This window comes from Plecotus auritus (genome assembly GCF_963455305.1).
Source record: "Plecotus auritus genome assembly, chromosome: 1".
Taxonomy (NCBI): Eukaryota; Metazoa; Chordata; class Mammalia; order Chiroptera; family Vespertilionidae; genus Plecotus; species Plecotus auritus.
In genome coordinates this window covers 203,473,053-203,490,359 of record NC_137770.1, presented here as the reverse complement: position 1 = coordinate 203,490,359, position 17,307 = coordinate 203,473,053, and the positions used below count along the sequence as shown (strand labels likewise).

General features: G+C 34.8%; 1 protein-coding gene across 2 annotated transcripts in view; it reads right to left on the bottom strand.

The window, feature by feature from the left end:
- Window positions 1–17,307, bottom strand: part of LOC308246326 (sulfotransferase 1B1) — a 56,577-nt gene that overhangs the window by 21,820 nt on the left and 17,450 nt on the right. Inside the window, exon 7 of one of the 2 annotated variants that reach the window (XM_080664485.1) lies at window positions 13,165–13,279. In XM_080664485.1, coding sequence (XP_080520611.1) covers window positions 13,167–13,279 — 113 coding nt within the window. In that variant the 3' untranslated portion in view covers window positions 13,165–13,166. Of the gene's footprint in view, window positions 1–13,047; window positions 13,280–17,307 lie in introns of those variants that run through there. The other variant, XM_080664486.1, reaches the window with a different exon arrangement.

The following is a 17,307-nucleotide window of genomic DNA, read 5'->3' as shown; positions in this document are numbered from 1 at the left end:
GGGTGAAGACTGTATGTCCTAGCTAAAGATACTCAGGTTCTTTAAAGAGTAAAGTTAAAACAAAATCCACAGCACTAAAAATACTACTGGCTGAACAGGAACTTCAGTTGCCTTAGATTCCCCCACATTTTTCCTGGAAGTCATCAGGGGCTGTCTCAGGGCTAGTCCCAGGCTCCTGGGGTGGTCTCTAACTTCCTCTCTTCTGTCCCAGCTCATGAAGACGGATCTCCTCTGCTGCCAGTGCCCGCACAATAAGCAGAGGATGTATCCACCTAAAAGTCATCACTCTGGAATTATCAATACTAGCTGGTCTTCTTCAGTATACTGATGGGTGAGAGCAAGAAGAGAAGGAGCTTTCTCAGTTTTATCCACCCTGGCGTTGTGAAACTCCAAATGATAGGGATAGAGGGATAGTTCCCACACAGCATGAAAAATTACTTCACCCCTCAAATGCTGGTCTACTGTGTGTGAACCCAATTTTGTGCTTTGATTGTCTTCCCCTCCTTGGTAAGCTACATGCACCCACACATGGGAAGGGATATTTAAATCCTTCACTGCCAATGCAGATGTAGCTAGACAAACTACATTATCAGTCTAAATTCACTGTCTACCTATATAACCATTTGATAGAGGCCCCTTTTAGTAGAAAGATGTGGGGAGATATTAGTATCATCATCTTACCTTAAAAAAAACTATTAATAAACTCAGGAGATAAAACTTCCAACCTGCAAGTTATAAGCAGACCCATTTATCACCCGCATTGATATAAAGTTTGAAAATATTTGTATCCCAAAAAGCAGCAATTGTCTTACATTCTAAAATTTTTAAAAAAAGTTACCAATACCCATAATCACTTCTACAATTTATATTTGCATAGAGCATTACAGTTTACATGAATATGTTCAACAACACTTCAGAGAACACATAGTTTGTGACTTTACTGGGTAGGAACTGGAAAAATGGATAAGATATATTGTCATTTATAGGCAATTAAATTACTTATGTATCAGTACATAATTCAGAGTGGTAAGAAATAACAAGAAGTTAATAAAAGTGCTTTGTGTTTCAACAGAGAAAAATCACATAATAAATATAATAAACACATTATGTATATATGTAAACTATTTCATGGCTTAAGACTTCAACTTCCTTTGTATTTTCACTATCAATCCAGAAATGTGTGTGTATGTGTATATTTTCATAATAGAATACAGGGTTGTTAAATCAATGGGGGAAAGATGATCCAATCAATAAAATGCTACTGAGAGAACTAGTTAGCTAGCTTCATTGCTCTGATATAAATTTTGTGCATTAGATATGTAACTGTAAATTCTATTTAGGGAAAGAGGACAGTAGAGAATGTGGGGATTGTAGTTTAACAGTTGTGCTTGGCAAAATTTGGAAAACAGATATTAAGGTCTTTGAATAGATCTCAATAAAGAGAACCCCCATTTTTCCATCCATGTTCTGAGAAAGGGCATAAAAGGTAAAGATAAAAGCCAAATTAATTTTATTACTAATTGAAACCATTCAGTGAATTTAATTTTATGTTTGTTGGACAGATCAGCTTGTTAATACTGACCTCAAAATTAGGTAGACTTAGATCTAAGTAATTCCGAACTGGGGTAGTTTACATGTCTATATGTGGGGTCTACACCTGGAGGAGTGAAGTAGAATATTTTAGTGGCCAGAAAAGCTGTCAGTTGGTATAAAAGCACAGCTGAACAGAGCGTGCCCAGTTATTTTTTTCAAATTTGCTAATTGGTTACTGACTTAACCTCACTGGTGTTAGAGTCAGTAAAGTAGAGGAAGAAGCCTGGAGTAATAACAGAGTTTTTTTCAAGAAAAGGAAACAAAGTAGGTGGAAGAAGCATTCCTCACTAACACACTTTCAATATGTGTTTTCTTTATTCACTGGCTTAACCATTAAACTGTGATTAACCAGGGATAAGGTCATTACCCTTGAGGAATGAGATCATTAGTTTAAATCAGAACTATCTGGGCACCAACTTTGCCATTTCACTCTTCCAATACCAGTCTATCCTTCTGGGACTGCTGGTGGGTAGTCAGATTTTTCCCATAAAATGACTCAAAACAGCACATTAGTTAAGTCAACTTAAAAGCCATTCTATAATTTACTCCCTATTCATTTCTCAATCAAATTATGTCTAGCCCTGCTGATCAAAATAGATTATCAGAGATTATGCAATGAAATTAAATAGTATTATTGGAATAAAATGCAAAAAAAAGTTCTAATCATTAAATGCTAACAGCATAAAGATATCCTAAAGTTGTCTGTGTTCTCACTTTCTTTATCAAGTTCCTAAGGGAAGTTAAAAATTAAATTTTATTGCAACTCTAAGTTCAAAGAAACCAAAAACCCAAATAAAAATGTCTTGCCTTTGCGAAATAGAAGTGCATAATGCAGAGTATTTCAATTTCTAATTTTCACCAGTCACAGCCAAATGGAGTTTTAGTAATTTAGTAGAGTCAAGGCTTTTTTTTTTTTTTTGCATTGTAGCCTAAATTTTTAGTCATTAGAATGGAACCTATTTCAGAGTCTCAGAAAACCTAAGGAAAGTTTCTGATATGGATTACATTAAAAAGGTCAAAGAATTTGTAAGCCCAGTCGGCTTGGCTGTAAGAACAGAATAAGATTGGGTTAATGGTTCTACTGCTGTCTAGATCCTACTAATAGAACCTACTACACCTGGTATCTGTAATACACAGGAAACTCAACTGCTTTGCAGTTTAGAAGCAGCCAGTAATGTTTTGCCTACCAGTGATTAAAAGGCCTTAAGGACTCTTTTCACTATATGGAACGTTGCCTCGGCTACTCCAGTTGAGAATAAACAGGGCCTGCGAAAGGGCCTCAACGCCATGCTTTGATGAGTTCTGTTTTTGGTGCTCTTGTGTATCTGTGCTTATAATAGAATCCCTGACTTTAACAAGGCAAAGGAGAAAATTCTACTGGTATCTGCAAACTGTTTTGCAGACACCTTTGCATTCTCTAAGACTATTCATTTAGTTACCTTTTGGCTGGGTCTTCTCCAAGCTCTTATCAAGGCCATTCTGATGAACTACACCACCTTTTCTATGACTCTATTTAAAAAACTCCACTCATGTACAGTTAAATCATACATAAGTTGAAGTTACATCCATGGCCACTACCATATGATTGATATAAAGCCTCTTACCAAGGCTGCAGGGATCAAGACTGGCCCAATATAATCCTTATTAAAGCACCAAGGTAAAAAAATCTCTCCCTACATACTAAAGTTTAAGGAGCAGACTAAACGCTTTCCCATGGCAAAAGTCTCTCCTTGTGTATGAGTTACCTAAAAATTTTTTACCTATTTCATTTTTCAGTGCTCTCAGCCCAAGCATACATGGGTCCTTTGGGGACCCATTAGCCTTACTCCTTCTGGCCCAGCTTCTCTATAAAATTACAAAATAAAAATGGAGTCAAATTATTACCATCATTATTGTCAGAGGCCAAGCTGGAAAATATGACTTCAGGTCTCAGCCAAAGAGAGCTATTCTAAAGCCCAGAGTTAGAAGGGAGTTATCCCTCAAGAAAGAGCTCATGCCACTCCCAGGAGAAGAGTAGTGATGAGCAGAGCATGCCAGCCAGTTGCTCAAATTTACTGGTTAGCTAAGACACTTCAACTCTCCAGGGACAGAGTGAGCAAAGGAGAAAATAGGAATTCAGAATTAAAACAACCAAGCCACCTTCACTTTGAGGAAATCCCAGGAGAAGCGTCTTCACTACCACTGGGCAATGCTCATCTGCTTACTGCCCGCCAAACCCACCCCAGAACTCAGTTTTATCATTTTGAGATTTGTGACTAAACCTAAAGATGGCAAAGCCCAGCCTGAGAAGATGTCCTCTGGAGCTCAGTGAGAAAGCATCAGAAGCATTGTTGTACTGGGAATCAGGCAGTGTGTGTGTGGTGGTGGTGCGAGGGGGAGCGGGGGGTGGGGGGAGGTCTGCAGATACAGGCTTTATTATGGGTCTGTTTCAGTTTTCCTTTTAACTATATGGCATAGCTCTTAGTCTTGGGAACGTTTTTTTACTTCTAGAAAAGCATTCATTTTTTGGCATTTTATTTATTGCTTTCCATTTGGGTTTTTTGGAGTCTTGCCATGGTGAGATTTACTTCTTTCAAAGGTTGAATGGTTGGATATAAAGAAAATGTCAGTAAACACCAAAGGAATAAAACCAGACAGAGTGAGTATGGTCTTCGATGACAGTGGAATTAAGTTAGAAACCTAATAAAACATTCCAGTGAACATTAAACTATATATTTTAACTAAATGGTAATAAACTATGGCACTTCAAAAGCTGTAGGGTACAGATAAAGAAGTTTTCAAGTGAATTGTATTTAAATACACATATTAGAAAACTAGTGGAAAATTAATGATCAAAGCTTCCATCTTAAGAATTACTTGATGGGTGGAAGGAAAGAGTGATCGAGTCCCAGACAACAATGACTCTGAAAATGGCTTTAATTTGCCTGAAAAGAAAAAAAAAAGGGGGGGGGGCAAAGGTAAGATATGTACACATATAATACCTTAATAAAAATTTGAAAAAAAAAATAAAAAAATAAAAATAAAAATGAATGAAAAAAGAAAAAGAAAAAAAATCAAAAGTAAATAAGCAAGAGTAAAAGGCAGAAAAGAACATGAGTGATCAATTGATTATTTTTATTCAATATTGTATTAGAAGTCCTAGACAGCACACTAAGAGATAAAGAAAAATACATAAAGTTTATAAAGAAAGAATCAAATGCTGATATCACTCATAGATAACATGATAGTGTAAAAAATATTTGACAGAATCTACAGAGAAATTATTAAAATTAAGAAATTAATTCAGTAAGGCCTCTGCATATAAGGTTAAAAACAAAAATCAGTTGCATTTCTCTGTACCAGCAACAAAAATTATTAAATAAATTTCAAAGCCCTGACCAGTTTTCTCAGTGGTTAGAGCACAGGCTCAAGGACTGAAAGGTCCAGGGTTCGATCTGATCAAGGGTATGTACCTAGGTTGCAGGCTCCATCCCAACCCTGGTCAGAGCGGGTGCGGGAGGCATCCAATCAATGTGTCTCTCTCACATCAGTGTTTCTCTCTCTCTCACATCAGTGTTTCTCTCTTTTCTCTCCCTCTCCCTTTCACTCTCTCTGTTTGTGGAGTATAATGAATGATGTAAACTGATGAAAAAAAAAAAAAAGAAACATAGAGACAAACCTCAGAGGGAAGGCAGGGGAGAGTGGAAGGGGGAGGGGAGTAAGAGATCAACCAAAGGACATGTATGCATGCATGTAAGCATAACCAATGGACACAGACAGTAGAGGGGTAAGGGCATGTGCTGGCGGGTGGGAGAGGGTCAATGGAGGAAAAAAGGAAACATATGTAATACTTTCAATAATAAAGAATTTAAATTAAAAAATTAATAAATAAATAAAAATCAATGGAAAAAATATCCTTGGGTGAGTATTAAATAAACAAACTAATTAATTAAAAATAAAATTTAAAGAAGACATTATTTAAATGATATCAGATAGATACAATATATAAAAATTCTGACAAAAATTATGTAATATTTTCACATTGATAAAATTATTAAAGTAAAAAAATTGGAGAAATCCCCAATAAAACAGTGTGTTGTACACATGTCACATCTTGATTAATATATTACATGTAATCCCCAAACAATTCATAGAATTTTTAAAAACAGAAATTGACAAGCTGAAATGTATATGGAAATGCAAAAGGCCAATAATTGACAAAGAAACCTTGAAGAAAAAGTGTAACTGGAGATGTTATACTATCAGATTCTCAGTTATATTTTAAGTTATATTAATTAAAGCAGTACATTGTTGATGCATGAATAGAAAAATAGACCTACAGAATAAAATGGAGGAATCCATTTTATATGGGTTTCTTTCGCATATATGAACAACTGATTTATACCAAAGCTGGCTACAGCACAGTGAGGAAAGGACTTGTTTTTAGTAAATTGTACAGTTTCAACTGGGTATCTCTATGGGAGTACAAGGGAGGGGAAGACTGGTATTAACCTGTTTCTTAAGATATGGATCTGGTTACCCAGATATGTTTACTTGGGAAGATTTATCGGGTTACTTAAGGTTTGTACACAAGTCTGTGTGTGTGCTATACTTAAAAAAAAAATTGTAAAAGTGCATTAGAAAAGAAAATTCAGGTATTGGGATAGAAGTTTTGTACCACTCAAATACTATGCCTTCACTAACAGGCTGCTTTGACAAGATTTTACTCTATATGTAATTACTGTATATTCTATTTCTGCCTTTTCCTGGTTTATTCTTTTTGTGTTTTGGCTTTGTTGCACAGACCCAGTGTGCTTCGAACCTAAGAGCCCAAAATATGTCAATAAGAATTCGGGCAAAACAATGGCAGAATATAGTTTCCCCACATACTAATCTATTTAAAGGCTTAGCTTTAATTCAATGGAAGGTATAATTACTAGGAATTAAGCAAAAAAGTTCTCAATGAAATTAAATCTACACCAGTTCTTTAAGCTAACAAATAGTTTGCAAACTGTACTGGAAAAGTCACCCACTTCTTTTATTTTAAAACAGTGCATGTTGGACAAAGGCCCAGAGTTGAGCTCTATAATTCCCTGGACTTCCTTCCTCTTTTTAAATTAAGTTTTATTTGATTAATGTTTTTTTTTGCATTTCTAAAGATAAATTCAAATACAAAAGAAGTGTATTGGGAGTCATTATATGTGTTTATTATCTATCATCTATCTATCTATCTATCTATCTATCTATCTATCTATCTATCTATCATCTATCCATCCATCCATCTACCTGGCAGTTACTTTTAAAATAAGAATAGTTAACCTTCATCACTTGGAAATAGCAACAGATAATATAGTCATTGAATTAGCTTTGATGTTTATGTAAAATGCATAATTTGGAGCATCCTGTCCCAGGCTATCTTATCAGAATCTCCAAGGAGAACCACAAGAATCTTGTTTTCTTGATATAAGCTTTCAGTAAACTCAGGAAGTTTGGTACTCCTGCTAATAAGACTGGAGGAAGGGAATAGAGACAACACAAGTTGTGAGAAAATATTTTGTTCTATCTCCTTCCCCCTCCCTACCCCTATTTAAAGTTGCATGAGAAGTTTCTCCACAATATTTATGGCAGCTTGTTCTCTCCCTCCCTGAATAAGAGAGAACAGAACAGAGTACAGTCAGTCCTCATCTTATAAATATGGTGCATTACACAAGCTGTCTTATTAGTCATTTACTTGAACTTAATGCATTTCAACAGACTTTTTTTTTTAGATATTTCTTTCAAATTAGTAGTGTTTAAGTCAACACTCAAAAATTACATTACCCCATATGAGCTTGAACTATGGAATTGTCATCTTTATTTAAACATGGCAAGGAACAACATGACATAGCTTATAGAAGGAAAGCATTAATAAATTTAATCTTCACAAGTTTATAGGCAATGTCCCTTCAACAGCTGGGCTGTGAGAGTGGATGGAGCTTGAAACCTTTACATCGTCATCTTGGACACCATTACCTAATTATGTTTATGGTAGTGTTTTAAGAAGTGATCTAATATCTAATATTTGAAGGATATTATTTACATATAATTAGATACAGGGTCATACAGCAGTTGAGAATGACATTTTGGAGTTAAATAGGCTTAGATTTAAAGCTTAGCGAAAAGTTTGAGTTTCCTCACTGTATAACAGGTATACTTGTACTTCTATAAGATTGCCTGGCATCTAATAAACGATCAATGCAAATGTTAACAAGATATAAAATATAATAATTATTTCACATACATTATTTAATTTTATACTATACAATTGATATATGGTATATATGTTAATGAAATCGGAAACTTCTTTGACTCTTAGTAATTTGCAAAATATATGTACATTTTGAAGCCAGCTAACAACATCGAACAAGAAATTAAAGAGTTCTCAATGGACAAAACTGGAAAAATTTGAGCAAGAAAATACAGTATTACTGAATTATAACAAAAAGTATAAAATACCTATCCATAAGTCCTTACTAATATAAATAAATCAATTATAAATAAATAGCAGGAGAATTTTAAAACATATCCCAAGCATAATAATTCTAAATAATGTCCACCTTTCAGAAGGTAAACCATCACTCCATGCTTCTTAAGTTTAAGCTACAGACTGTGATTTTCTTCCAAAGTGAATAATATGGAAAGAAAAACAAAGAATAACATTAATAAACAGTACTTCAAATAGGTGATCAAGATCAACATCAACAGTGGTAAGTCATATAGTTAGTATATATTCTTGATGTCATGTGATGAGAATGGTATTTTAACTCTATGGTCTTTTTCCCAAAAACACATTATCCTATTATAGCCATGATAAAAGTATCACATATATCCATATAAAGGACATTCTACAAAATAGCTAACTCAAAAAAGTATCAAGATTATAAAAAAAAAAGAACAAAAACAGAAAAGTTTGAGAAACTTTCACACCTAAGAGAAAACTAAGAAGACAAGATGGTTAAACGTAACATGTTGCCCTGAATGGGGTCCTGGGATAGAAAATGACATTATAAAATAACAAAGCAAATCTAAACAATGTCGGACTATAGGTAATAGTAATGTACAAATATTTGTTTATTAAATGTGACAAATATATCATATTAACGTAAAATATTACTAGTAGGGGAGATTGGGTGTGGGGTACCCAAGAATCCTCTGTACTATCTTGAGAATAATTCTACAATTCTAAAACTGTTCTAGATAAAAGCTTTGTTAAAAAAACAAAAAAGTACAACTGGTGTATCTGGAACCAGAGGGTGGGGGGCAAATGCCCAACACCTCTATTCCACATCTCCAGTCCCTTGGCAGCCTCTGAAGCAACCTTTACAGACCCCAGGAATTCCTTGCAGTATGACCCATAAACCTTTGCACTTAAATGCCACTAAGACTAGACAATAAAAATACAAGTATTACTGAGGTCTAGTAAATGGCAAATCTATTCATTTCTCTTTTTCTTCAAGGTCTGTTCATCTATTAAGATAACAAATTTTTTTGTATAATCTTTTCTTTAAAGGGTCAAGTTGAATGCTGACCAATACACTGTCCTTAGAATTTGAGAGCACTTGATATTTTCTCCAATGTATGTAAAAAGTACTAAGTCAATTGGCTTATAATTCTGCATATTCTGCAAAGGAGAAGCTATGATATTGATGATGGATTATTAATATTGTAGAGTCCTACATCTTATCTGAATTTACATGATGTTATTTTCCATAAAATAATAAAATGCTAATAAAAATAAATCTGATGTAACTCATGTGATAATATGACTGGCATTACAAATAAGTGGAAGTGTCAGATGGAACATGTTATTATAAATCCCAAAGTTTTAATGAAAATTTATTTAAAGCACACAATAAAAAAAACTTTATCAGAAATAATGAATTGGAAGCAGTATATATTAATTAATAGCATTTTCCAACTTTTGAAATGTTTATAAGGTTAAATAATTTGCTTTAAGCAAATATGTAGCATTGGTAATTAAAGATTAGATGATAAGTCTTGGTAGAGTCATTTTGCCATTCTTTTAAAGGCACTACAGCTAAACCTTTAAGATCACCAGACAATTAGAATGATGCCCTACCAGTAGAATTCTGACCTGGTCACCAGATTCTCACTACTCTTAAGTACAGTTTTCCATCTCACTCAGGAGCATCTTTCATGACAAGTATTTTAGAGTGTTTAATAGGGCAGAGAACAAGGAGATATGGCTATATTTTGGCCTCCTTGCTAATAGATGTTGGCATATAAGTTTGAATGCTTTGTGTTTCACACTATCTGATAGAAAAGTTATGGGGAAGGACTCTTATAGCTTTAAATACTTCTAATCCATTGGAAGTTCACAATACTTATCCAATAACTGTGAATGATCAAATGACTTGGTCTAAAACTTTAATGAAAACATAGAACAGCGATAAAGTTTAGAATATGTACTGTATTCATCAAAGAAACAGAACCAATGGGATATGTGTATACATTTACATATAAACATGTATTTGCATATATACATGTACACATGTTAACACATGTGAAAACTATTTAATTACTATTGTCAGGATGCAGAAAGCAAATGTAGTCAGGCAATTTTAGGATGTGGAAGAAATACAAACCAATTACTTAATTTTACAGATGAGAAAACTAAAACGTTATTTACTTGGTTTTCTAAAGTTTAAGTATCTCACTAAAGAATGATCCAAGATACTGTTCCCTTAAGCATCTTTTTGCCTTTTTCCCTTTTACCAATAATGACAAAGATTCATAATAGGTACCTATTACAATAGGTTCTCTAAACAAGTTCCAATACTTGCTTTGAATGTCACCATGAAAAGATTTTTTAAGCCATACTTTGGCTTCTTAAAAAAACAATTCCTTGAATTGATTAGTGAGGTGCCATGAAAGAGGGAGTAATCACATCATTGCCACATATTTGCTATTACTGTCCTCATATCAGGTGCCATGGGTTAGAGAGAAATAGAATGAGGTTAATCTAAGTGTTGTTGTTTTTTAATTATAGCAATGATTACTAGGAGGGGGGAATAATGACAAATTCACTGTTTCAGGGAAATTAATTTGGTGGCAGTTCTCTGAATAGTTACAAAAGATATTCAGTACTTTTAAAGCTGGAATTCTAATGGGAGTTCTACTGTGCAGTGTAACCTGAGGAGTGAGTGAACCCGGATGTTGCCGTCTGAATCAGAGATTAAAACATGGATAAGAGAAAGGATATAGGCACCCCTATGTTCATAGCGGCACAATTTACCATAACTAAGATTTGGAAACAGCAGATTAGTGGTTTAAAAAACTGTGGTACATCTACACAATGGAATACTTACCATTTGCAACAGCATGGATGGAACTGGAGAGCATTATGCTAAGTGAAATAAGCCAGTCAGAAAAAGATAAATATCACATGATCTCACTCATTTATGGAATATAATGAACAACATAAACTGATGAACAAAAACAGATCCAGAGACAGAGAAGCATTGATCAGACTGTCAAACCTCAAAGGCAAGGTAGGGGAGGGTTGGGGTAAGGAGGGGAGAACAACCAAAGGACTTGTATGCATGCATATAAGCCTAACCAATGGACACAGGCAACAGGGGAGTGAGGGCATGAGTGAGGGGGTAGGGGGCAATGGGGTGATAAGGACATATATGTAATACCTTAAGCAATAAAGAAAAGAAAAGAAAAAACATGAATAAGAGGCAGCGACCTGTAAGAAATGTAAGGACAATTTATATTCTACTGTTTTCTCCACTCTATCCACCATGCCTAGAAAACTACCTGGAGCAGAGCTAAAGATCACTCAGTTTTTTTGAGTAAAGTCCAGTTACAGAGACATATTTCCACAAAGGACAACTAGGAAAAGTGGAAATTATTTTATCCTGCTAGTGGAGGCAGTTAGTGCAGCCAATCTATTACACAGATTAAAGGCTAGTTCATATATATATATATATATATATATATATATATATATATATATATATATATATCATAGCATCAGAAGTCCATACCACATTAGCTTATTATTAATAAAGATAATAAAGCAAATGGATACATGATTGGCTTTACCTCCTTGTTGGCAAGAATATTCTAGAAAGTTGGAACTGTTCCACAATACCCTTAGCTATTCAAGATTAATTAAACATGTTTTTAAGGAACTTGCACACACATTTCATTCCCTGAAATAATTTATAATACATAAGATAGGTAATAAATGTCAAAACAATTATCTCTAAGATCATAGCTATACCACTCCTAGAAGCTTTGCAGTTGGCATTAGATCAGTCCCCTACTGGGGTTGAGAAAGACAAGTTACAAGCTTGAGAGCTATTCCAGGTGCAGTGGCTGACAGCAGAGATTTGGCTATAAAGGCAAAATATTGTACCCAAGTTATTGTAGCCATCTCAGTTGTGGCTCAGGGTGTCTGTCATGTGTCAGAACTCCTCCCAAAAACAAATAAGTGCCCAGGGCATTTGAACCAAGCTTGAGTTTGGGAACTTGGGCTTGGCATTTAACTTGGCACATGAAATATGACTTGCAGGCAAAAAATCTTGCTGCACAGAAAGATAGAAATAATTACTTCCAAGGCAAAGGAGGAACAAATAAATGTTCCTAGGAAACATATTGAAGAGCCCAAACTGAGAGGTATAGTGAGAGATAGTAGAAAGAAGGGACGTTGGGTATGGCATAGTGGATATTCAGCCTAGAGAACATCCCTTAGACACCAGATTGGGAAATTTTAGCCTTAGTTATGATCTTTTCTGACGTAATAAGGGATCCAAACCTGTTCAGAAACAAGAGGAAATAAACTGAAGTTCCCAAATGGAGATCAGAGCCCAACAATAGGCAATTCTCAGAAGTTAAGAAGAGGCTGATAAGATCTAGGAAGGTTTTCCCCCAGAAAACAGGTTTCAGACCCCAGTCAGGGTCTCAGAGTAGATGCCCAGTTCTCAGGAAAGAGCCCAAGGGAGACTAATGACCTTTCACCTTCGTAAACTCAGAAATTAGAAACTTGGATGTGTACTTAGATTAGGGACACACACATTTCCAAAATCTAAACTACATGATCTGGGGCATTAAATATGTTATCAAAATAGAGACACTGCAAGGCCATGAGCAGTGACTCAGGGAACATCTTGAAACCCAGAAAACAGTGTGCCCAGAATCAAGTTTTCAACAAAGGGAAACAGGGGCAGAGCTAGGAAAGATGGTGTCAGTGTGCAAACAACATTTCTTGGACCATGTTAATAGGGAGGGAAACGTAATTTTTAGACCAAATATATGGAGATTGAGTAGGATAAATATTTTCTTGGCAGTACTAGGAAAAGGCAAGAATAGTCTACAAAAAAGGTAATTATTGATCTTAACTTTACAAAATTCGGAAGCTCAGAATCAGGAGCAAAACTGGGAACTGATTAATGACACTGGAAAATCAAAGTTTTAAAAGCACATTTTTTCCTTTTAAACCCCATTTGATTGCCCACATCAAATCACAACTATCCTTGTTTCAACAAATTACAGGTCAGTTCTTTCAGATTTGCAGTGTACAACCTTCAAAGCTCTGTGCGGAACTGAAGTGTACTTCCAGACATTTCCTTCCTATAAATGGCATTGAATTTCTCATTTTGGGACACTGTGAAGTAATTCTTCCAGTCACCTGTAATCCCTAAAAACAAGAAATACAAAAACATGTGAAGGAATAAAATATTTCCATTATGAAGGTAAAGCTAGCATATACCAAAAGAAAAGGTAAGAAAAGTTGAAGAAAGACTTTCCTTGTATCTGAATACTTTAAAATGTCATTTCTCTTTTTCTTTAAAGAAATTACATTACTTTAAAATGTAATTTCTCCCTCCTAGAAAGTGGCTTATAACTATAGAGTCCGACATTAAAAGACACATTCTGAGGAGGGTTAATTTTCTTGTCCAAATTTATGGGCTGTACAATGTGGAGTTACCTGAAAGAAATCCTCTTAGAGTTTATAAATTTCCCAAGTCATGGATTTAACTGGACACTGGTCAGGCATATTTTAGTCTATGAGTTACTTTTGGAAACTGCACAAAGGAGTGTTCATCAGCCCAACCAAACCATAAAACAGAGAGCTAATCAGTATCAGTTCATACTTATGCATAAATGAGGATGGTATGATACTTGTTATTTCTCAGTTCAGTAGATTATATCATATTTGCATTTTAGATGAGAAGAATAGCATCAGACATAACATTCCTGAATTATCTTTTCAAAAGTAAACTTTTGTGATATAAATTTATTTAGTTTCTTAAACTTGGATTCTTATATTTATTTGAAAAATAAAATTTAATGTACTGTCAATGTGCTTGGGGGGAAACATTTACTTTGCTATATTATGAAATATGAAATATGTCCTATTGCATTGTATCTATATTAACTTGTGATGGTTTGATGAAGATTTCAAGTCCTTTTAATGAAAAACACCCCCTTAAGTTGTTTCCCTGGTTATAATTCTTTGTTCTATGTGTACCTGATGGCAAGAGCTGTTAGGAATGTATATGAGGGTAGTGTATATTCAAGATAGTACATATGTGAAGATGTCATAAAAAAATAGAAAGCACAGATTTAAACAGTAAAGACTCACATATGAAGTACTCCAATGATCTTCTATTTTCAATATAAATTAAGACATATAAATATATTTCTGTTATAAGAGTAAGGAGTGTGTAACTTTTTTTTCTGATACAAAAAATGCTGGCCAAAGCCCAGATTTTTCCGCTTTGTTGCAATTTGGGACACAGGTATAAATATTGGACATCATTTATCCTGCCCCTACTACCTTTACCACTGTGTGGCTAAATTACAACATTGATTTATCCAACATAGAATTCTTCAAGACTTGAATGGCCCTTTGGTCATATCATTTTGAGCCCTTTCACATCCATTTACGTGCATGTCTCTTGCGTTGCATTATGAGCCTCCTGAAGCAGATGCATGTGCCATTCAACCTTGTATGTTGTATAGAATATGTGCTAACTACAGGTTTTTCCTACATATAACTTAATGAATGAGTGTGTATTCTTTAAATGTATATTGAATGCATGAGTGAATAAATGGATAGAGGAATCTTGAATTGTTTAAAGTAATAAGACTTGTTACCTCTTTGTGTATTATTTATAATCAGAAAAATATTCCAAATGCTTACATATCATTTACCTTAATCTTCCCCCAAACCTGTGCTATAGATGCTAGTACTTTCTCCATTTTTACTGATGTAATCAGTTTTGGCAGATTAATTAATGTATTCCAAGTCATAAATTTGGGGGGTGGCAGTCTGGATAAATTCCAGATCAATCTGACCATAAAGGACATGTTCTTTACCACTTCTGGAGGACATGTAAAAACTGTCTCTCTTATTAAGCCAGCATGCACTCTTTGAGGTTGAAGTCGAAGAAACCATATGATTCAGATACTGAACTTATCTCCTCTACCTCTATACTCTAATGAGGATCATGCAATGGTATCAATTATCATATTATTGGGGATAAAACTGTTCTAGAAATTTCAGTCAATCACCTGGCATAAAATATTTGCCTTGTTTCATAAAGTTTTTCTTCTTAGTCTCCCATCAGAAAATGTGTGTGTATTATTAGTTTTTTTATGTACAAATTTGTAATGCACTATTTACGATGAAACATTTGCTTTGCCTTCTTATACCAGAAGTCGTTTTTGTTTTTGTTTTTTTCTTTTTTTTATTCCCCCATTACCCTCCACCTCCCATTCATGCCCCTACCCCCCCTGTTGTCTGTGTCCATTGATTAGGCTTATATGCATGCATATAAGTCCTTTGGTTGATCTCTCCCCCTTACCCCCACTGTCCCCTACCTTCCCTGAGGTTTGACGTTCTGATTGATGTTTCTCTGTCTCTGGATCTATTTTTGTTCATCAGTTTATGTTGTTCATTATATTCCACAAATGAGTAAGATCATGTGATATTTATCTTTCTCTGCCTGGCTTATTTCACTTAGCATAATACTCTCCATCTCCATCCATGTTGTTGCAAATGGTAAGAACTCATTTTTTACCGCAGCGTAGTATTCCATTGTGTAGACATACAACAGTTTTTTAATCCACTCATCTGCTGATGGGCACTTAGGCTGTTTCCAAATCTTAGCTATGGTGAATTGTGCTGCTATGAACATACGGGTGCATATATCCTTTCTTATTCGTGTTTCTATTTTCTTGGGATATTCTCCTAGAAGTGGGATCACTGGGTGAAATGGGAGTTCCATTTTTAGTTTTTGAGGAAACTCCATATTATTCTCCACAGTGGCTGCACCAGTCTGCATTCCTACCAGCAGTGCACGAGGGTTCCTTTTTCTCCGCATCCTCACCAACATTTGTCATTTGTTGACTTGTTGATAATAGCCATTCTGACAGGTGTGAGATGGTACCTCATTGTTGTTTTGATTTGCATTTCTCTGATAATTAGTGACTTTGAGCAGGATTTTATGTCTCTTGGCCTTCCTTCTGTCTTCTTTTGAAAAGTGTCTATTTAGATCAGTTGCCCATTTTTTGATTGGGTTGTTTATCTTCTTTTTGTTAAGCTGCATGAGTTCCCTGTAAATGTTGGAGATTAAACCCTTATCATTTATATCATTGGCAAATATGTTCTCCCATGTAGTGGGCTTTCTTATTCTTTAATTGATTGTTTCATTTGTTGTGCAAAAGCTTTTTATTTTGATGTAGTCCCATTTGTTTATTTTCTCTTTAGTTTCCATTTCCCTAGGAGCAGTATCAGTGAAGAAATTGGTTTGGCATATGTCAGAGATTTTTCTGCCTGTGAATTCCTCTAGTATTTTTATGGTTTCCCGTCGTATGTTTAAATCCTTGATCCATTTTGAGTTTATTTTTGTGTATGGTGTAAGTTGGTGGTCTAGTTTTATTTTTTTGCATGTATCTGTCCAATTTTCCCAACACCATTTATTGAAGAGACTGTCTTGACTCCATTGTACGTTCATGCCTCCTTTGTCAAATATTAATTGAGCACAGTGATCTGGGTCGATTTCTGGGTTCTCTATTCTATTCCATTGATCTATATGTCTGTTCTTGTGCCAGTACCAGGCTGTTTTGAGAACAGTGGCTTTGTAATACAGCTTGATATCTGGTTTTGAGATCCCACCTACTTTGTTCTTCTTTCTCAGGATTGCTTCAGCTATTCAGGGTCTTTTTTTAATACAGATGAATTTTTTGGAGAGTTTGTTCTAGGTCTGTGAAATATGCCATTGGTATTTTAATGGGGATTGCATTGAATTTATAGATTGCTTTGGGTAGTGTGGACATTTTAATGATGTTGATTCTACCAATCCATGAACATTGTATGTTCTTCCATCTGTTTATGTCTTCCTCTATCTCTTTTTTCAGTGTCCTGTAGTTTTTCACATATAAGTGTTTTACCTCCTTGGTTAAGTTTATTCCTAGATATCTTAATTTTTTTGGTGCGATGGTAAATGGGATTGCTTTTTTAGTCTCTCTTTCTGTAAGTTCATTATTGGTGTATAGAAATGCCATAGATTTCTTGGCATTAATTTTGTATCCTGCTACATTGCCGAATTCATTTATTAAGTTTAATAATTTTTTGATGGCGTCTTTAGGGTTTTCTATGTACAGTATTATGTCATCTGCAGATAAGGACAGTTTTACTTCTTCTTTTCCAATTTGTAT